At 30.7% G+C, this 23,665-nt stretch overlaps 1 protein-coding gene across 1 annotated transcript in view; it reads right to left on the bottom strand.

Moving 5' to 3' along the window:
* Positions 1-23,665, bottom strand: part of LOC118205252 (regulator of microtubule dynamics protein 1-like) — a 37,107-nt gene that overhangs the window by 8,012 nt on the left and 5,430 nt on the right. The window contains exons 2-8 of the mRNA XM_035377556.2: positions 19,241-19,403; positions 15,000-15,111; positions 14,615-14,751; positions 12,479-12,556; positions 6,525-6,623; positions 421-471; positions 29-109 (exon numbers count right to left, since the gene is read on the bottom strand). Of these exons, the coding sequence (XP_035233447.1) occupies positions 29-109; positions 421-471; positions 6,525-6,623; positions 12,479-12,556; positions 14,615-14,751; positions 15,000-15,111; positions 19,241-19,403 (721 nt within the window). The remainder of the gene's footprint in view (positions 1-28; positions 110-420; positions 472-6,524; positions 6,624-12,478; positions 12,557-14,614; positions 14,752-14,999; positions 15,112-19,240; positions 19,404-23,665) is intronic.

Below are 23,665 nucleotides of genomic sequence, written 5' to 3'. Positions count from 1 at the left end.
CAGCTTAAATATTTTAAAGTGTTCTTACATCTTCACTATTCACAGGAATTTTCAAAGCTCTATCAATCAAAGAAACTGCACTAGAATAATCTCCATCACTTATATAAGTCTGTAAAAGGAGCAAATTTACACATTACAAAAAGAGGCAAATTTGGCAAAAATATGAAAACAAGTTAATAAGAATTTGAATAAAATCAGTTACCCAAACATTCATATTTTAAAACACAAGGGAAAAAAATCATTTAAAATAACTAAAAATGTATTACACAAAAACACTTTCATACATTCCCAATTTTGTAAAGTAAGTAATTTGATGAAAAAATTTTAAACAACTTTATTAACAGTAATAAAGCAGAATATGAAATTAAAAATGAAAATTATGGAGTAACAAACAAAATTTATATAAAACATCTTACATACCTTGGCAAGAAAGAGCAAGTTTTCTTTCCAGTCAGGTTTTAATTGATCTGCCTGCAAAAATAACACATGTGCAATGAAACAACAAACTGGCTTTAGCAACAAATTCTTCTTAATTAAGTAATTCATGTACAGTCTTATAAAATAAATGCTGTATATAACAGAAAACATCATTTAATCAAACAACAGGCACAAAAAGCAATAAGAAATTTGTTATTTCCATTTTCACATCTGAGAGTTTTTTTTGCTGAATATTATATGTATACATGTGATAGATGTGCACAGATATATATAAGTATGAAATTTAGAACCAAATTTTACACAAAGACCAAAAATTGAAATTCACAAGTAATAAATTTTAAAAAATCCTATAAATGTATAAAAGAATTTAATAAATGTTAAAACTAAAATACTTCAATACATATATATACATAATAGGCCTACACATAGCTCATATATGCACGAGCACAAAAAAAGTCAGAATTTATCACACAGGAAAAAACTGAAAATCATGTTGCCTCCCAGATGTCAACTGCGAAAGCTTTCAACAAATTTTGCCGGCATTTGAAAACAATTGGCAAGAAATTTCCTCATTTAGATTGAAATAAGCTACCATAGTCTATTAATTATTGTTTTTGAAACAGTAATTAAAAAAATATCTTTCCAAAAGTTGCTAAACTTGTATCTACAACTGAAAACAACTTGCATTGTTTAAATCAGAGAGCATGCAGGAATTGTAATTTGGGTAATCCTTCATTCATAAGAAAACAAATGTGCACAAGTAGGAAAGATAGTAATTGTACTCAACAAATTACACTAAACATTATGAATTGAACATGTTTTGATTCAGAGGTGAGATTTTTAACACCTCTAACAAAGGAACTAAGATGAATTTCATGGCTGCTAAACAAGGAGGAATCTGCAACTACATTCTCTCAGGAAAAAAGAATTATCCATAGTAAATGATTTTGCTCAAATAGCATGATTATATTTTGAACAGATTAACAGGCAGGTGTTAAATACTCACTCTAAATCATTGAACTGATAGGGATATGATAATTTGTTCCTAAACATGAGAAGGTGGTATAAGTTGGATGACTATCAGTTGGCGGATTTGTACATAGTGTAATTACAAAATTGTATATAATTTAAAAAGCTAATTGTTTTCAGACTTTTCTTATACTGTTACTAAAAAGATGAGCCTATTTCATCCAAATAAATATTTAGTCTAATATTAAGCTTTATCCTAGTCTGTCAAATAGCTCACGGACAGTGAAAATTACTTTTTTCCTTTTCTAATTTTCTTCCTTGTTCCGACACGAAACTTAGCCATAAACTAATCAATTTTTATTCACTAGCTAGTATATTAACAGATGTTTTCACTCACATAAGAACTCCGCAACAAATGTCCCTCAAGCATTCCTAGTCCCTCCCACATTCCATAAATTACTTCTCACAAGTTTCGCCACCTGAAATAATTCAGTATCCCCGCTACCGATAACGAAATTTTGGACACACACCATTTCTGAGTAAGACACAGAAAAGAACACTTTACCGACATCCCACTAGAAAAGAAGAAGAAACAAGAAATGCAAGTTAGAAAATGTTAAAAGAAGAAAGACGTAAGTTAATTAATGCATTTTCTGGCCTTTTATATCTTCACGTACATTTCACATTTTTTTCTTATTACAGTCAAAAGTCGTTAATCCGGACTCGTCGGGACTTCGATTCCGGATTATAGATCATCAGTTTAAATATGGTAAGATGGCATGCAGAAATTACAAAATTAAAAATATGAAACCGTAATTTATGAAATAAAGAACAATTATGATCTAAAGGGTATCAAAATTTACAAAAAGAAAAAGCTTAATATTTATTTGTTTACTTTATTAAACATTTCTTTCAATGTAAGTTGTTTAAGTTGCTTCATTTCATGTGATAATACTTTCTCTTTAATACTATTAAACAGACATAATTTCTTGTCATAATCGCTCCGGTCGGTTGCTACAGCTCAAAGTTTAGGTACTGGTCAGGGATTTAAAAAATGTTCGTGTAAATCCCAGTGTGACAACAAAAAATGTTTTTGTTTTAGAAATAATGTTCTTTGTAATTCCAAGTGTCATTTTAGTAATCCTTGTTGTAACAAATGATTTTATGGTACATTTCCATAAATACCATTTATACGATGCATAAATTAGATAAATTGCTTCTTTTTTATTTTAATTGTCTATCATTAGTTTATTTATAGAATACATAGTTATTTCATTTTAGATAAATTGTTTATTTTACACTTTAACTGTCTCTCATCAGTTAATTTATAGAATACCTAGTTATTTCATAGAATAACTAGTTAAAGTGTCAAATTATTAACATATTACACACCTTAACGAACACGATCAGATATTTCATGGAATAACTAGGTATTCTATGAAATAACTGCATTATATACTTTAATGGTAACATACGAGGGCCATCCAGGAAGTAGATTACGTTTCCGTCTGTGTCCGCTAGGGGCGGGGCTAGCGCGGCCATCTTGGGGTCAGAGCGTTGCGCAGCTCAGTCTGCATCTAGCCGTGCTAGTGAGAGGTTCGTGCTGTGCTCCGTTCAGATACTGTGACGGTTTGAAATGTCTGCGTTAATTGAAAATCCCGCGAGCTGCGAGGTGCGCTCAGTAATAAGGTTTCTGACTGCAAAAAACTGTAAACCGATAGAAATCTATCGGCAGCTTCGTGAAGTGTATGGGGACAACATTATCACTGAAGGTGGAGTGCGTCAGTGGGTCATAAGATTTCAAAATGGCCGAACCAATGTTCACGACGAAGATCGAAGTGGGAGACCCAGCATAGTGACCGCCGAACTTCTCGAAAAAGTCGATGCTAAAGTCCGTGAAAATCGAAATTTCACAATAACGGAACTTTCTTTGAGTTTTCCACAAATTTCGCGAAGTTTGTTGCACGAAATCATCAGCGAAAAGCTTGGTTACCACAAGTTTTGTGCAAGATGGATTCCAAAAATCTTGACAGAGGACCACAAAAATCAGCGAATGGCTGCAGCGTTGAACTTTTTGGACGCTTACCATAAGGATGGTGACTCTTTACTCGATCGCATCGTTACTGGTGACGAAACATGGGTGAAACATGTGAACTGTGAAACGAAATTGCAATCAATGCGTTTTGATGACGACACACAGCTGCAAGAAGAGGTAACGAAGTGGTTGAAGGCGCAGGCGGCCGAATTTTTCGACGAAGGAATTTCCAAGCTCGTACATCGCTACGATAAATGCCTTAATTTGTATGGTGACTATGTAGAAAAGTAGTATTTGAGTGTGGCTTTCATCTGTATATAATAAAATTTGTTTCCTATACTTTGTTTATTTTTTTATTCCAAAACGTAATCTACTTTCTGGATAGCCCTCGTATATATAATGATTAGTATGATTAGTACCATATATATTTCCCATCAGAATAGTGAATAGTAACTAAACTTCTGATTTTATAGTAAATAACAGTGGTAAATCAAACAAAGGCGATTTATCAGGAAATAACCCTGTGCGATTTTTGAGAGGAAGGAAACTCATACTACTTAAAATGCTTAACCCTTAAAGTTTCAAAACAAATAACAATAAGCAACTATTGAAAAATGTAAAAAATAATTTTCCATTTGCTTTTCTTTTTCTTTCTGTACAAAAATGCAACCACCTTAATACAGAGGGTGCTTACATATTTTTAGAATGACTTTGGAACAGTTTCATTTTTTTCAAAGAATGCAGAGGTATTTTTAAAAGTATGACTTGTTGCTTGTTGAAGTTTCACTCTTTGAAAGTCATTTGGATAAAGAAATTAAAGTCATTTGGATAAAGAAATTAAATTTCTACCGTAAATATCAGATGTAAAACTTTCTCTTGATTTTACACTGAGTTGATTTTAACATTTTTTCCCCACTCTTCTTATTTCTACTCTCCCATTTTAACCGAATTCTGTGGCAAATATCTGGTTGTAATGGAAGTTTTCTGTCAAAAAAATATTCTTAATAAAGTTAGAAAAAAAAATGATGCAAGCAGTACCTTTAGTTAGTTTTTTTTTATCACCATCTAAATCTATGATTTTTATCAACATTTTGGTAGTTTTCTAAAGCCTTCAGCATGAAACTTGGTGGCCATGAGTCCAAAAACAGATCCAACTCATTTCTGACATCCTCTGCAGAATGGGAGATAGAACTAGCAAGATATAGCTGCAGGTGTGAAAAAAGGTAGAAGTCCCAAGGAGCAATGTCGGAGCTGTATGGTGGGTGTGGCAAAAGATCCCGTTCGAATCCATACAGAGTTAAGAGGGCAAAGGCAGACACATGTGGTCTTGCATCATCTTAATGGAACATTACCTTTTACGCCGGAACTCAGTTCGAGACTTTTCCTTGATAGAAGTCAACACAGACTAGCATCTTGCTGTACATCTTACTGTCAAGGGATACCATGGCAATTCCAACAGACACAAAGCATAATCTTTTTGTAAGTCAAATTGCTTTCTGCGATGCTGATAATGGGCTCGCCAGGCTTAGACCAACTCCCTTTTCGGCCTGTGTTGCTGAAATAAATCCACTTTTCCTCACAAGTGATGATCTGGTCCAGAATATTGTCCTTGTGTTGATATTTGAGTGTTCAGGCCTGAATGCATCTGTCCTTATATGCTTTAGTCAGCTCATGCAGCACCCAGTGACTGAACTTGTACATCAAGTTTATGCGATGCACAGTGTGATTAATGGACATGACACTAATGTCTAACTCCTTAGCAAGCTCTCGAGTGGTTACATACAGATCTTCTTCCACAAGTTCTCGCAGGCAACCTTCATCAACATCAGAGGATCGGCCAGAGCGCTCTGCTTCTTGAATGTCATAGTCCTTGTTTTTGAACTTTCGGTATCCAACCTTCACAATGTCATGTGAACATTAGTACCTAAAACCATACACAGGATTTGGTGACATTCTGTAGCTAACTTTTTGCAACAGAATTAAAAGTAAATGATGGTTCTAATCTGGCAGTACGATAGTTTCATTTCAAACACATTTGTACTTAATGATAACAATATTTTTTTACAAATTTCACAACACTGTGTTCTAAAGCAAGTCTGTTTCTTTCAAATGCCGAAAATTGTTTGACAAAATATCCCTCTGTAAAAGTTACAAAATTTTCAGAATGTGCAAAACTTTGGCAACCATTCTTCAGGGAAACACACTTATAACAATCCTTCATTCAAGCAATATCATCATTTTCATATGCATTTTTTATTGTATTCCTAGCTTTTAGAAACAAATCATGATACTTTTTGCCTTAATTAATTTTAAAATATGCACTTGTGGAATTTGCCAACAATGTAAGAAATTGCAGTGCAATTTTGGCAAGAATACAGAATATTGATGCAAAATCTTTAAGGGGAACAACTTTAAGCAAACAACTCGTGAAATTTGCGGAACAACTTTAAAGGGAGCAACTTGCGGAATTCACCAGCAACGGGAGAAACTGCAGTAAAATTTCGTCAGGAATACTGAATATTGATGCAAAATCTTTAAAGGGTACAATAAAGGGATGCACATTTGGTAACTAGCTGGTACAGCAAAAACAGATCGCTGTGTACTCAGGGAAAATACCACACAAGCACACACACAAAAAAAAAAAAAAAAAAAGAGAGGAGAGAGATTTGGAGAAGAAAATTAAGTTTTTAAAAATTTTTAATTTAACACAAAATTCTTAGTTAATAATTAAAAAATTGTATTTTAAACTGTTAAAGTGTGTTTTCACTTAACATGCTGGTAACATTTGCCAATTTATGATAAATATCGATAGTTTTTGAATATTTTTAATAAAAGTTAAAAAAACCATCAGCTTAAATCCAATAAGAAACTTTTTCTCCCTGTAAAAACCTTCCAAACTGCACCAAGGTGATTGTGTTAAGGCACACGTACCAGTTGTAACACATTTAAAATATATTTCTTTACAAAGTATCAAAAAGAATTTACTTGCTTCCATTACTTGCTTTCAATTATTATTATTTTACTTCTTCTTTTTAACTTGATTAATTTGAATCATTAAAGTGATAGTTAGAAATATACATACTTTTAGTAAATATTCCCTAGCTTCCTCTAAAGTGGCTTCTGGTGGGGTGGAAAATAAAGTTGAAGCAACTTTTCTTTCCAACCACGACAGCACAGCAACCTAAATATATTATAGAAGAAAGTTATCTAAAGTTTTAAAAAATTCATCCATTTTTATCATGATTCATATTCTCTTCACAACAACAAAAGACTAATTTCAAGAAGTTTACATTCCCCCAGATGATTAATTTTAATAACAATACCATCCCTCAAAAAATTTATCACAATATATTAAATTATTTTACATGGTAAACATCTGAACAAATTGCAACAATCCTTTTGATGTGGTTTAAAATTTATTTCTCTTATTCTCATTTTTAATAAATTTTTTATCAAATAGTTTACTTTGTAGGGTTTCCCTTATTTGCATAACAAATTATTTTAGTTTAGTACTTTTCCTGAGCCTCTCATATTCCCCTAGCATTTCCTCACCGGGATGCAAATTTAAAGTTAAGTAAAGTGAGTATTGAAATGGATGAATCTTGTAGTTTATTCAGGACGTCATTTCGCTAGCCAGCACACATTACCAGTTTATCCTTGCTGTTGCGCCGAGTTTCTGATATGCTTTTCGGCCAGCTAATATGCACATTGCAAGATAGGTTGTTGAGTCAGCCTAGTTAGCCTTAAATTAAACTGATAGTCCAGCACTACTCTTTATCTTTGAAATTATTGTGTAACTATTCTTAAGTTCCACTGCAAGTCGCCGGAGTTACTGTAAGCATGAAGTTTGTGATTTGTGTTCAGAGAATGACAAATAATAAAGGATCATTTTACCATTCTTCTGTGCTGATTCATCTCCCTTGCTTTATGCCTGTGCGAGAAGTCACCAGGTTCTCTCGCAAGATCACTTTAACTATATCATAGCTAAGAAGGTCAGATTTTACAACTTCTCTTTCTATTCAGCTTATAAATATATGTTAGATTGCACCAAAAATTACTAATCTCATAATATTTCTGCAATATATCTTTAAATCTCATTTTCTAAATTTTTTTTTTTGGGGGGGAAGGAGATCACAAAAAGAAATCAATGATATTCTGCAATCTTCAAATGGTCAATAAAAAATTCACTATATATAAAGCAATCATTTATGAAAAAAAATTTATTTTTCAAACTACATTTAATAATAAAAATGCAAAACATCATGATAAAAATCAAATTAAGAGGACCATATGATAAAATTAAGTAATTCAGTTAACAGCCAAATTTGAAATGAACTTAAAAGAATTCAGCATTTATTAAGAATTCAAAAAAAAAAAAAAAGAATACTTGTTAACCTGCTCAGTTTCTAATTCATACAGTTAACTTATTGAAGACCATGGCTTATTTATCATTCAAGTATATGATGCTTCAATTAATGAGGTTTAGTTGAAATTTTGGCCAATGTAATTCTACGCCCTTGTTCTTTCTGTAACTTAAGACACTGTTTGCAAAGTTTCTGATTCAGATCACAGCTGAGAAAATTTTCTTATCTTAAGATTAATAACTGCAGTATTTTAGAGACATTGTAAATATGTGAGCATTCTTTTTTGAATGCTAGCTGATAAGTAGTTGAAATAAAACATCTGCATCCTGTTTTTTAAGGTTTTCGAGTTCAAATTCTTTCTACCGAGATGAACACATTCTGTTCCTATCAAGTTCCCAGAAAAGTTCATGATATACTTCTTAGTATTATCACATATTACTAGTTTTTGAATGGAAAGGGAGTGGTTGCTGTAGAAGAAGTAAAGAAAGCATTAGTGATGCCTGTATCCATGAAGTGACAGACAAAATGCTGGCTAGAAAGATGAGTTTTGAAATTGAACAAAATCACTGGAAAAATCTTTTTTAACTTGTTGTTTGTGCAACTTGTACCACACTAAAAAGGTCTAATCGAAAAGACATAAAAGCATCAATGAGAAGGATGAAAATACAGCCAAAGAGAGGCAGCATTTAAACTGGGAATTTCTCACAAAGTGCAATCTACTTAAACAATGAACAATAATTGATAAAAAAAAAACTATGAAAAAAACACAAATTTCTCAAATGCAAAATAATAAAAAATCAAAATAAGCTAAAATTACTTTTCCAGAATGGTTTCAAGCTAAAAGATTACAAAATATCTCAATTTTACAGCTCTTTTGACCACAAATTCATTTGCAAGTGATAAAAGAGAAAAGGCATTGTGCAATAGAAACAAGATGGTGAGAACCAAAAGACAGATTATCATGCAGATAAAAGACATTTTACCTAGACAGCTAAAGAAATACAGGCCACATGAAATTTATAACATTGATGAAACTGCTCTCTTTTACAGATCAAACCACAAAAATGTTAAAATACAAAGCGAAGCATTATCTAAAGTGAAAGATAATTCAGATAGCTCAGTCCACTCAGAACTAAACAATTCGCAATAACAGTAACTAAACAAACTAACTAAAGCTTGACTTGATATGAGGCGAGTAGCTAGCACTCTTGCTAGCTGTGTTCCGGCTCAGCTGAAATGGTGCTGAAAGTAGAACAATCATAACATCAAATACTCAATAGAGAATCATAAAGTGAAAAATAAAAAGGCCCGAAACATAACAGGGCGGGATGTGGCACCATGAAGCATGGTAGAAAACAGTCCTCTTTTAGTGAGAAGCAGGAAAATTAAAGTTCCAGATCATTGAAAAGATCTACTAAATACAGTGCTAACTGTTGTCTCTCTTGGTGAGATTTCAATTTCTGAAACTTGGTAATAAATTCCATAAATTTACTGAAGAATCCAGCAAATTTATCTATCAAATTCCCAGCAGAAAAATTTGTCTTGGAAGGTGAAACAGAAATCTTATCAGGAATTGTTGAGACATGCACAGAAGCGCTAGCATCAGGAGATGCTTTCCTATTTTAGGAGACTTCTTAACAGGTTTTAAAGTTCACTCAGGAGCAGGTTTATCTTAGGGATTTAAATTTTGAATTTTAGGATAAAATTTGCAACCTTTGGCTGGCATCGGTTCCTGGGGTCTGGCACTGGAATTCTCGTTTGGCTGGCGTCGGTCCCCAAACAGTATTAACATTCTCGACCACGAGCTTTGTCACGCACAGACAGGGCTTGTATGTCGGTAGCTGACAAAGTTCACCAACAGAAAAGCTCTACTCAGTGCATGAAGTCGTGGATCACCCTGCAACATTGCAGCACTTGATCGCTCACTGAACAGAAAGGACAGCAAATTCGGCACCGTGCTCAAAGTGTTAAATGAAGCTACACGACTTTTTTGGCATTTAAAACAAGTTGGTTTATCTTCTTTCTTCAAATCACAAGTAAGATGGATTTCCCATACTTGAGACACCTTGGGGAATTGTTGCAGCAGAGTTGTCCGTGTCCAAATCTTTGGCAGCGAGAACAAATCAAAGAATTTTTGTTGGTTCTAAATCCTCTGATAATAACTTTCAGATTCAATAAAGTTTTCTTTTTATAAATGTTGTGACCGGTGTCATTCTGCATCAAAGAAGCGAAAAACACAGGAAGCTTCACCTCAGTACCTTGGGATTTCCTGATAAATTGTGCGACTTTGGTTATAGAGTAGCCATTTGGTTATAGAGTAGTTCTAGTGAATATGGGGGGGGGGAAGAAAAAATATCCCTGCCACACCTAAATAAATCTTTGACATTCAGTGAAATGTGGGGCTGAGCATTGCCCTGATGAAAGACAAGAACTTGACGATAATTCAGTTCCGGGTGCTTTGTTCTGAATTCTGCTTTTAACACTGCAATACAGAAAGAGTATTTTTCCTAATTTATTGTCTTATTTTGGTGGCAACAATTTACAGCATACAATACCTCATAGACCTATATCATATACATTGCTTTTGAAGAATGTAGTCCCACTCTCAGTGCAACTAAAGGTTTTAATTTCACCTCATTATCTTTTTCTTGTAGTATTCCTGTATGGCATCCACTTCTCATCTCTAATAGTAAACTGTTTCAAAAGAGGAGCTTCTTTAGTTTTTCTCCAAGCAAAGAAATACAAGCTGAAACTTGAGCAAGCATGTTCTGCTCTCTTTGGGTAACAATAAAAGGTATAAATTTACATAGCCAATCTTCTTCAAATGATCATTTACGGTGCTTTATGGGATATTTAGTCTGTCTGATGTTTCTTAAATCTAATATGGATTTTAAGTGATAGCACTTTTTAATAGGTTCTTTTTACACAGGATGATTGCCCAGAGTGGGAATCACCTTTGAAGCTTAAATTTTTGCACTTTTCAAGCCACCTTTGAACTGAGTTATTAGAAACAGCACTTTGCCCATGTATAGCATAAATTTTACAAAGAGTTTGACTAAATTTTTTTTAGATTTTAAAATAAAAGAGAACAATACATGATAATGAGCTTTTCAGTTCTCCATTCTACGCACTGCACTAAAACATAATTTATTACATAACACATGTCAGAATCATACAACACAAGCAGAAAAGACTTTATTTAAATACCTGTTTTGATCAAGATCACTTCTTATCAGCAGTGACAAAATAATCAGAAGAAAATATACATTTTAACAAAAAAATAAAACTTTTCCAGATGACCCAATAATAATTTATCTAATTTTCTTTTAAAACGGAACAGCAAACTGAAAACTGAAAAATATATTTATTATTAGACAACTGTGCTGCACACCTCTCTGATATCATACTGGCAAACATTAAATCAGTGTTCTTCCAACAAATACAGTTTCTAACATTCAACTTTTAGGATATTAAAAAAGCTTTTAAATCTCATTACAGAAAAGATGTAATAAATGATAAACAAAATTTAATGTTGTGAAAAATGCGAGGCTATGTATAATATACTCAATGCACAGAGGGAGGCAGTCTCTCAAAACATAACTGAAAATTACTTTTAAATATGAGGTTTTTATTTTGAATCCTTGGAAGAATTACAAGCTGCAGCCAATGTTTCATACATTAAGAAGAGAAGTTATGGCCAGCCAATTTTAGAATACATTGCAAGTGATAATAACATTGAGAAAACCAGTGGAAAACTAAGTACAATATTACAAAAAAATGTTAAAAGCTGCAGAAACCGAATTTGACAGTGAGTTATGCAGAAGAAAGTTACAGTGTACAAACCCAAAAAGAATTCAGATAAATACTTTGAAAGCTAGTGATCAGGACAACTACTAGCAGTTTTAAAACTTGAGAATACACACACACACACACACACACACACACACACACACAAAAAAAAAAAAAAAAAAAAAAAAAGAAACTTTGTTTCTCTCCTTTTTTTAAATTTACACTATTTCATAATAAATAATTCATTTGCAGAGATGCCAATGACTATCAATGCTCTCAAGAACTGCAAAAATCCTATGCGGAACTCATAAATAATAAGTAAAATAATTAAAATTGATTTCATTATGAAAATTTTATTTGAAATCAATCATTCAGATTCAACAAACAATTAATTTTAGATCTTGTATTCTAAAACTACTTTGTTTCCACATACTAACAAACTGGATAAAATGAACCGTTTCCTGAGATGAAATAAAGAACTGAAATTCATACTGTTTATGCCTGCTAAAGAAACTTTACTTCAATGAAGTCAAAATTTGTATTAGATTTTTGAAATGAAAAAATTTAATTAATAAGCAAAATAATAATAATGTTTCTTTCAACCTCCTAAAAATGACTAGCAAAGGCTTAAACTCAGTGCATAAAAATCTAGGTAAAGATCATTAATTTTAATTTCTGTTTAAGTTCATTCAATATGTTTTTAGTTAGACTAACCACTTTAAATTTACAAACACAGAATATCAGCTTAATAAATCAAGTAACTACTTTTTCTTAAAAGTTCAACAGTTTCCCCCTCCCAACTAGCTACCAACTTAACTTATTAGAAAAGGCAATAAATAATATTATACATTTTGCACAAATTTTAGAATAACTGAATTATTACCTCATAGCACCATCTCCCCAACATATAGTACAATGATGGATCTAAAGGCTTTAGTGCGATAGCTTTATCAACATGTTCCTAAATCAGAGATATAGTATTAGCATGTATTTCATTCAAATAGGAAATATTAGTTTTTAAAAGGAAAACTTAATATAAATATCATAAAATTAGATTTAAGGCATTTTTATTAGCACAACAATTCTTCAAAGTGAACGTAAAATTGTAATTTCGGTTTGAGATGAAATTATGAATACCTTAATAATAATCCATTAACAAAAGCAAAAGCATCATACATATGGCAAGCTCAATGTGGAAAAAGGGATTAAATAATTTGGACTGAAGAAAATATGCTCAAAGACTGGCAAGAATACAATGGAGACCATTTCTGCACCTATTCTTTTGCTTCATGATAAAAATTACTGTGGAAGACATGAAGTCTGATTCAGATATAGCAAAGCAATGTTGTGTATACACGTATCTTGTTAATTTTAACAGGTGGAATTCATCAAGCCTAGTTTCAAAACATTTTAGGACACCTTCTACTGCAACATTTGAAGATAGTTATATAACTAAAAATGTAAATATACTGAGAATACATTACACAGAAATTATGACTGAGTAATAATAATGAAAATATATTTTCGCAGGGAAACAGTGATTTACAAAAGATTCAGTTAAGAGAAAAAAGGCAACTTTTAATTCAAAAGCAATAGCCTACTTGCTAATTTTGAAATACGAAATACTGAGAATTTCTGGGAGGTCATGGTACACATTGATAACCATTTCGAAAGAACTCTCTGCCAGCTTTAATTCTCATTTCATATTAACATTTGATGTTCTTCGACTAATTCATTCAGAAATTTTCTTCTCCCCAAAGAAATTAGATGGTCCATCATTTCCATTTTATCTCCTACTACAGTTTTTCACTTTTTTTGCTTAATCGTGTTTACTTGCATGAATGTCTCAGCATCAGTTTTTTTTTTTTTCCCACCTATATCAATGACTCAACATTTTTCTTCCTATATACTGCAGCAATGTTATTTTGTGGCATGGTATCAAACAATTACTGAATGAATTAAATACAATTACAGATTAAACAGTATGAATCATGTACATAGATGATGTGATACTCTTAAATAAAGCTTACGGTGTTTCATTAGAAGTAAACCAAATTAATGGGAGATAAAAATCCAAGTTAAAATGTTGGTATTAAGAGAACAAACTATGCATTTAATGATTTAATTGCTAAGCACTGCAACCATATTCAGGAAAAAAAGTCATTATGTGATGACAAGTGCACCATTCTTAAACAAAGCATATTTACACCTGATGGGACTGTATTTAGGAACTCTCTCAGAAAAACATAGAATAATAACACTGCCTGATATGCCAGCTTTGACTACAAGTAACAATTCAGATATATATTAAGGAATATTTAATTAATATTTAGCTTTTCATTTTTAGAAGCTGTAAGAAGGAAGGATAATAATAATAAAAAAAATCTCATAAATCTTAGGGCAATTATTGAATAACAAAATCAGCTTGGGGCACTTTTATGAAATTTTAGGAATGTTAGGACAACTCCTATATTTAACTTTTGTTTTATACAGAATTATGAAGAAATGATTAAGAAACAATAACTGCAGCTGCCACAGGGTTTTTCATTTCAGCAAACTTTGCTCTATTTCATTTTTCATGACCCAAATGTAAAAACTAAATACATTACAAAGTCCAAAATCTAAACATCCAATATCCAGATTTCCAGAACACAAGCATTCCCCCCCCCTTTTTTTTTTACAAAATTTACGAGTGCTGAATACAGTACTTCAGGAAAAGCAGGTATGTTGTAAAAGCAATTTTTCTCTTAAACTCAAATTCCTGCATGCCACTTTCAAACACCCCTGGCTATAGAGTCAAACTGTGGCCAATGCCAATATATTGATTGACATAGCTCAGCTAATTAAAGTCATATGAAAATGAGAATGGTTGAAATGGTTTCCCACAAATTTTTTGGATCTGGGGTACTTCTTTCGAAACACATCTCCCCACCCTTCCGAAGAAGATAATGGCACAAACAAACAGACAGATGTGCACACATTTTAATAGTATAAAATTTTTGAAATAATTATTACTTACTTTAAATGTGTAGCCATTCATTATTTTTTCTTGAGTACCAACATAGTCACCAAGAGATCCGACTGTAATAGCACACCACTTATGAACTTCAGGGTTATCTTGATCTAATTCATAAGCTGATTTTGCATACTGAACAGCTGGCAGAATACATATCAGTTAGTTGTAAATAATAATGTTTTATAATATTAATTGTTTATTTACAACATTATTATTAAGATACTGTGCAAAAACACTTCAAACATTTAATTCGCAGTTATTTCAGTTTTTGAGACATTTAGATGAGAGATAAATTTAAAAACCATATGGATATATATATAACTTAGCTGTTAAATAAATGCAGAATATTTTATGCTTTTAATAAATACAATTAATTTCAAATAATCACCTTCAAAAGCAAGCTTTTTCTTTTTGTCAATGTCACCCCGACTCTGAACAACAATACCATAGAGATGAGTAGCTTTAGCAAGTCTCCACAGAAATTCTGCATTGTCTAAATACTAAATTGAAGAAATTAAATTATTACACATTGCTGGAAATAATATAAGCATTTTCTACTTCCCAACAAAAAGAAGAGAGAGAGAGAGAAAGAAAGAGAGAGAATCATAAACATATATAAAATAAATATTCATAGTGAGCAATAAATTATATAGAGAAATAATAACAGCTTAATGTTAATGTTCTAATTGATAGTTTTTCTTTCTATTTGTAAGTGCTACTTGCATTTCATTAAAAATTTTAAATAATGTATTAATTTTTAAAATTAATTTTGATGCTTGTTGGTTATATTACAAATATATCACCAAAAATACCACTTATGAATCTAATTCTTGTCAGCCTGTAGGAACCACGAAAGCTGATCCAGCTTCTTTTATATAACGATATTTTTATTATTTTATTTTAATATTTTTTCTCTCTTTTGGGGGTAAGAGATTATGGAGATGGCTTCCTTCTGCCTTCCCTATTTCAATCTGAATTTTGCTCCTGAGCCTGGTTTTGACATGCAAACAATGAAACACATGTGGACATTAGCAAAACAAGTTGTGGAGAAATATACTCTGTTTGATGACATTTTGAAGATAGTTGATTTCCAAACAATACCAACCAAAACTCAAAAAATCCGATTTCATTGCCCAAAGGTGGCAACATATTGTTTCTGGTGCACACTGAATAACTAACAAGTGCCAAAACAGCTCAAGCAATACACATTTTGAATATTAAGAAAGTTTTCTCCACTGTAATTAAAATTCCACAGATTACCATTAAAAAATTTAAATTAATCAAACCATTCATTTGTTTCTTTAATAGGCTGCCCAAACTTTTGTGGAAGAGCTTCTTTTTTCTTCAGATAATAACACAGCCTACCAAAGGGAAAATTCCAAACTAACATTCCAAAAATATATAACAATGATAAATAATTTAACATTGATTACAGACCAAGGAAAAAAAAAAAAAAAAAAATACTGAACATAAAAAATAACCAAATTATGAAGGGGGGAATTAGATACAAAAAAACTGCTGGTTTAAATAAATATAAAATAATAATCTGAAGTTGTTTGCAGATTAATCATATGGAAACAAAGAAGGCGTTAAAATTAGGAAAATAGCAACTAATATTATAAATACGATTTTAATAAGATATTTGGCATTGCCCACATTTAATACTTATTTTTTCCACTACTGGGAATATACGACAAAAATTACAATCTTAAATGCTGATTAAAGTTTTTGTCAGTTAAAGATATAAGTAGCCTTAATGGGCTTTCTCTCATAAATAAACAATTCAGTTCACTAATTAAAGAATTTCTCTTTTTATAATTTTTAAATTATAAATATAAATATAAATTTCAGATGCAGGTTTTATTTAATATTTCCAAATGACATACCTATTATCTTCTACAGATAGTGGTATTTTTATAAAAAGAAATTCCCAATTAAAATTTTTTATTCACTTTAAAATGACTTTAAAATTTTCAGATAATAACACCTTTTCTGTAAGTTAGTTTTTTTAGTACCTTTTCTGTAAATATGTAAATTATTGTTTAGGTTTTTGGAGCTGCTCATGTAGACCTGTGTTTAAACACCATTTATTAGCTAAATTTGGATAATTACTAATTTTAGTCTTAAAGATATAGATTACTGGCTACTTTCAACAGTATACAGTATAAAGTGCAAAATCCGGATGTCCAATATCCAGAATGATCTAAATTCTGGACCTCTTGATAACCAATAACTTTTAAAAATTTTATTTTTTTAAATTTGTTCCTATTCTTTATGCTGTTTTCATAATAAAACATTTGGAGAATACTGATTCTTAATTTCACTTTGCCACTAAACAAAATACCTCCTTATTGAAGAAATAATAATTTATTAGCAAAAATATGTATAATCAATAATTTGGCCTTGCTGCCACCTTTTTGCTTCGGACATATCTCAAACTGAAGCATTCCACATCGAAACATCATTGATTTTACACCTATCAAATAATTTATACCCGATGACAACCTAGCAATTATATATTATTTTTTGCTTTCATCATAGGTGATTATGAACATACTTGAGAAATGACTCACCCAGCGATATCTAAACTTTTTTTTAAATATTAGTAACTGAATACCAAACAGCATGGTAACCGTTTTATGCTGACATATGCTTGGCATGATTACAGACTTCAGCTAACTCTGCTGTGAAGTGTTGAGTGTGCTGACACACAGAAATTTCTTTCCATATGCAAAAAATAAATTTTGTAAATGTTACTCATATGCCAGAAGAATACATTTAGTAACAAATTTAGTGAGTGACAAATTTAGGAGAGGCAAAATTTTTAGAATTTAGGGAGGGACTTTTTTTTTTTTTCCTTTGAGAACATACTGACTCCCCGTGCACCACATATGTACAACACAGGGCTTACAGAAGTAAGTTAACTAAAACATTAAAGGTTACATGTATAAATAAACATTAAAAATTACATGCATAAATAAAGCGAACAAAAGCAGAGAACAGCAGTCTGGACTTCACGAAAACAGATAAGTTCACTGGCCAAGTCGCTCCGAACATTTTCAAATCGTTCTGTAAGCATAATCTAGGACCATCAAACGTAGGGCACGAGAAAATCAAATGTTCCACATCCTGAGGAACTCTTTTTGAACATTCACATAAATTGTTTGATCGTAGATTAAAACGAAACAGATAACTTGCAAATTTACCGTGACCAGATAAAAACTGAGACACTTTAAAATTTAACGAGAGGAAAGACTCGGAATTCAGTCTATGGTAAATAGAAGGAAGGAACTTTTTGGTGACTTCAGCATTACAAGATGAAATGTATTCCTCATTCCACATAGCTAAAAGCTTTTTATAATGAAAGGACTTCCAATAACTCTTTGGAATGCTAATGTTGATATCAATGGGTAAATTTAAGGCATCTTTAGCTAAGAAATCAGCTCTTTCATTTCCGTAGAAACCATGATGAGCACGCACATAAGCAAAGCAGATATCAATACCTCTAATTCTAAGTGAACTAACAGTTACTAGGGTTTCGATAACTAATTTATTGCAACTGGTAATACTGTTCAAAAGTTGAAGAGAAGAAAGAGAATCAGAACAAATAAGGTACTTTGAGGATGTTGTCCCATTATCCTGGATCCATTTGACAGCAAGATAAATGCAGAGAAGTTCTGCTTGAAAAACTGTGCATTCATTCCGTATACGGTGTCTAAAAATACAAACCTTGGAATGGCCTTCAAAAAGAACAAATTAGGGATGGACTTGACAGCAGAATTTACAATTCATAGTTACCATGTAATATTCTCTAATATCAATAGTTTAATACAGCTTACTAAGGCTTGTCTATTTGGACAATTATCAGAATTTCATAGCCACAGGGACTGCAATGGGTCGAAAAATGTCTAGAACTGGCCTTGGATAAGCCTTAAATATATGTCAGAATTTATTTATTTCGAAATCATAAGCCTTCAGCATGTGAGGGAAATAGGCAAAATATAATAACAGCTAAATTACCTTACGTCATTTAAATTTTGAGCATTGTTTGAGATGTCAAAGCTACAGTTATCACGTGTCGAATTTGTAAATAAAACTGTAAAAATAAACTGTTTATGTTGTCACAAGATAGTTCATTGAATAATTAATTACAGTCATTTCCATCACTATTCTTCTGATACTCGAAGGCAAAACCGAATACAGCTACTTAAATAACTTATATTGAAAAAAATATTTAATAAAACAAATAAATAAATATTGAGCCTTTTTTAAGAAAAATTTTGATTTCTTTAAGATCATAAATGCTTTATTATTTCATAAATCAATACTTCATCTTTTTTATTTTATAATTTCTGTATACAACTTTACTAGATTTAAGTTGATGATCTAATAAGCAGAGAAATCCGAAAACCCAGAATCACTGAATTCCTAATGAATCCTGATCTTGAACTTTGTGCTGTATTGCTGAACTACAATACTGAACTTCAAAACTATCAGAAATAGTTAACTGTACTTATGTAATTAACAACTTAAACTCAGCAAATTTTAATCTTAACACATATCCAAATAAGTATTACATCACTAAATAACTTACAGAATGTTACTAAAAATAAAGGTTAGTAGACTTACTTCATCTTTCTTTTCAAGCATTTCATAATAAATCTTTTCTTTATCTGATGAATGAGAATCTAATAATGCATCAAGCTGCTCTAACAAAATATCTAATTTTGTTATTTTTGTTATATCTGTTTCTGTACCATTAACATTGGACCAAGCTCCAATAACTTCTTCTCTGTAAAAAATAACAATAATTGCAATTAAAAAATATAAATCAACACTGTGATAAAAGAATTCAAATATACATATTTAAAAAACAATATAATTTCTTCTTATTTGCATTATATAATGATTCAATAAGTAATAGAATTTTTTTCTCTACAACTCTTATCAGATGATAACATGATGCTCGAAGTTTAGTGCTTCAAAAAAGGGAATAAATTATTTTTTTATTAAATGCTGACAGAAAAAAGTGATGAAAAATTAATTTTGATAGAAAATGTCAAATAAATTTGAAGCTTCATTTGATTTTTTGGTTATTTATGGATTCAATTCAGATGTGGCTTACTAAATGAATGGATTAAACAGTGAACAATTTTAGTTTAGGGATGAAACATTCAAATCTCACAAATCTGGAGAAAAAAAATTTCAAGGTTAAAAAACTTGCATCTTGATATACTTTTTTGGCATTCAGATCTCTTGAAGCTAAATAAAATGTTAAATGTTTGGGGGAAATCTGATTTCATTGAAGACAGATAGAACCATTTGTTGCAATAGATTGATAAATAAACAAAGAAATAAAATAAAAGGAGAAAAATTGTAAAAAAAGAAAAAAGGAAAAGAATGCAAAATTTATCTCTTAATATTTTATAATCTCTTAACAATTTAAAATCTCTTAATATCACTGCCCTCCGTTGTAAACTTACAAAGATTATTCAGCACATCTAATATTAAAATTAATTTTAAAAAAATGCAGTTGGCTGGACCCAGAATGAGTTTAAATCCTAGTTTTCTTAATAATAAAGGTTCTGCCTTTTTTTTTTTTTTTTTTTTTTTTTTTTTTTAAAGGGTGGAGACACTGCTTCAAAAGCATTCACACTTTTTATGCACACTTACACACTTCAGTTTTTGATTTTCTTAATTTTTTGAAGAAAATTTAGCATTTCACATTTAAGGTTTACCTGTCAAAGTTCTCCTGATAAGCCTTCCCCTCTATACTTGCTTTAATTTGACTCTCTGAAAGGCACAGCTTTTTGGATATGTATATGAAGACATGTATTTAAACAGTATTAGCTAAATTTCTATGATAATTTATTTCAGTCTCTGCATTCATAAATTTCCATTCATTAAGATGATATTTACATTATTAAAAAAAATCAGAAAGTAAAATACTTTAAATTATAATCTATTATATACCAAGTGACAAAAAACTGCACAACCGGGTAAAGGCGGTCATGCCACTTGGTTAAAATATTTCAAGAAAAAATTAGAGAACAAAATTCAATTACTACTCAAAATATATTTTTTCAAATTATGTCAAGAAAACAACAGCTTCAAGTGTTTTAATTATGCAGCCTATTAAATAAATTTTCAAGATTGAAGTGTTTTAATTATGCACTTTATTAATTAAATTTCTTTTAGATCTTGTTAATAAATACATCATATTTTAAAAACTCTATTTTTAAATTCATTTTTCATAAAACATAAATTTTAAATCTTGCTTTAGTTAAAAACTTACAACAATAAGTTAACATTCCTTTTCTTTACTTTTTATCCCCCTATCCTTCTTCTTACTTTTATTTGAAAGATCTGTTAAGCTTTCAGGATTTAGATTTAAAATCATTTAGCATTCACTCACTTCTATTTTATTCACTTACAGAGTTCATGAAATAAATATTAAATTTAATTATGTATAATTTTTACCTGTCTAAACAAAACAACATGAATAGCTTCTTTTTAACCTTTACTATTGTGAAGAAGGGGGACTTATTTATGGCATGCATTTTTAAGCAATACAAAAAATGAAACGGTACAAGAATTTCATACGAAATACAGTTTTATTAATTAAATTTGCTTATAACTGATGAGATGTTATTCCTCATAAAAATAATAAAAATAAAAAATATTTTGATATTAAGTATATTGAAAAAAATAAATGGTTTATTACAGTTTAAATTTTTTCAGAATATCTTTCATTAATATTTTACAGAAATTTACACTTCATTAATATTTTTAAAAAATGCTATCATATATAACTCAGAGCATTAGATTGCATATTTAGATTTAAAAAAACATATTTTAACATAAAAAACATTATTATTTTGTGTGGTGTAATTCATAGGAAGCTTTAATATGATCTGTATGCTACAAGAAATAGAACCAAGAATGAACAAAAATATTAATATAAACTTCTACTATAATGCACATGAAAAAAATGACCGAGACTCGGAATCGTAAATAAAAAAAAAGGCAACAAGAAAAATATGCCAAGATAAAAATTAACCACATTCAAATATAATAATGACAATATTATTATTATTGAAACTAGTACTGTTGCACTTAGATGTCAAGGAAATGAGATCAGTGCACCACATTATCAAAAAAAAAAAAAAAAAAAAAAACAATCAGTAAAATTCTGATAAGTCATACCACTCCCTATTATTTATTTTTTTCTGATAACACCTATCACTAACTTAAATATATATTGCTTTATCATCAATGACAGATAGTTTTCACAAAATAGCATTAGATTATTTTTAGTAAGACAATTTCAAGCTGATATTATTTCTGATTTATCCATAGGATATTTATAATTAATGCAACAAACCTTGCCAAAAGAATTATAAAAGCATTTAATAAAAAAAGACTTACTGTAGTAAAAATTTTAAAGATAGCTTTAATTTTTACTTTCACCCTGCTTTATAATATGAATCTTAAAATTGAATCAACTCCTGTGTTATATGCCCATCTGTTAACTATTCTCCCATAGCACTTTCAACAATTTTTAAAATGTTGAATGGTGTCAAGCTCATAAGAAGCCATTTCAAATAAATTTAGGCTATTAATTTGTCTATGAGAAATTTAAAAAAAAAATAACTAATACAGTTAAAAATAGATACAGTTAAAGCTCAATTATGCAGAAAACTCAGCGCTGACCAGCAACCAAACACTGGTAGTTCGATCCTGGGTTCGAATCAAAGAAAACGGGCTGGCTGCATGGGTGTTTTCATGGTTTTTCTTCACGTGTAACATATGCATGAGCCAATTTCCCTTAGAATGTGCTCTATGAAGGCAAACTTTGTCTTAGATAGCCCTTGAGTGCTTTACCATAATCAAAATAAACCAAACTGGAAAGCTCAAGAAATGCTGAAATGTGAAAATTTTGGATAGCTGAGAGCATAAAAATGAATGGAAACAGTGGAATTAGAAACTGCAGTACTTATTTTTTAAGCGTAACTTTCTTTGGGAATATGTAGTAATGATGACATAAAATTCTTTAGTATTGCCCCAGAATTCTGCTTATTCAGAAGATAAAAAGAGAAAAAGTTTTTATGGATTATTCCCAACATAAACACTTCAGCATTTACAGTTATTTTCTTATGTTAAGATCAAGTAAATCCTTATGTTTTGATTTAAGACTATTTTCTTTAACAAAACACTTCATTAGCTTCATAAATAATTTTAATAATTATCCCAAACACAGAACTTGTTGGTATTTATATTTAACTGTTTAACTATTTTTATATTTAACATTTCCTGAGATGCAATGGTTAAGGTCATTTTTTTTTTATTAGCTTCTTTTGCCCATCTGTCAGAGCACTGTTTTAGCCTTTTTATACAAGTTATGCAAAACCGTGACTTTGAAAGAGTGGACAAGGAAAATACCAAGCTCAGAATTTTTTTATGAAATTTCCTAAGAAAGTTTTTTTATTATTTGTTGCTTCTCTTGCAGTGAAGGAGAAGCAGAAACTTATCTATTCTGATTTAAATCTGAGGGTAGCTCAAACTTAGTTTCTAATTTGAGGCTGCAATGCTGATGACATATAAGCACATTCTGATGAAAATACGAATTTAACAAAACTATTATATATTTTGAATTTAGGTGACCGCTTTTGAACTTTAAACTATATTTTCTTCTTAAGCTTAACACTTTAGCTAAATAACAAATTTAGTTTTAATATTTCTAATGTATTAAAAATTGTTCCAGCTTATCTTCTCCCTTATTTCAAAGCCAGTCAGTTTTCTAAAGAAAGTAACACATAACTTTTCTTCATTTATTTTCCTTACATACAATATTTGCTCATCAAGTTCTGCCCTATATAAGGAACTTAAGAACTTAAAATCTTGCTAATGGCAGAGATTTCTGAAATTATCATTAAACCAGCTATTGAATGTTTTGGTTCTTTCCGGCTGCCTACACTGCCAGAAAAAGTCATTAACTGACTGATGACTTTGTGAAATAGCAGGAAAAACATTTATTTGGCTATATGGCTCGGG

This window comes from Stegodyphus dumicola, chromosome 8, assembly GCF_044657685.1.
Source record: "Stegodyphus dumicola isolate Sdum_Otavi_A_Nest chromosome 8, ASM4465768v1".
In the NCBI taxonomy this organism is placed as follows: Eukaryota; Metazoa; Arthropoda; class Arachnida; order Araneae; family Eresidae; genus Stegodyphus; species Stegodyphus dumicola.
This window is presented reverse-complemented; position numbering and strand designations above follow the sequence as displayed.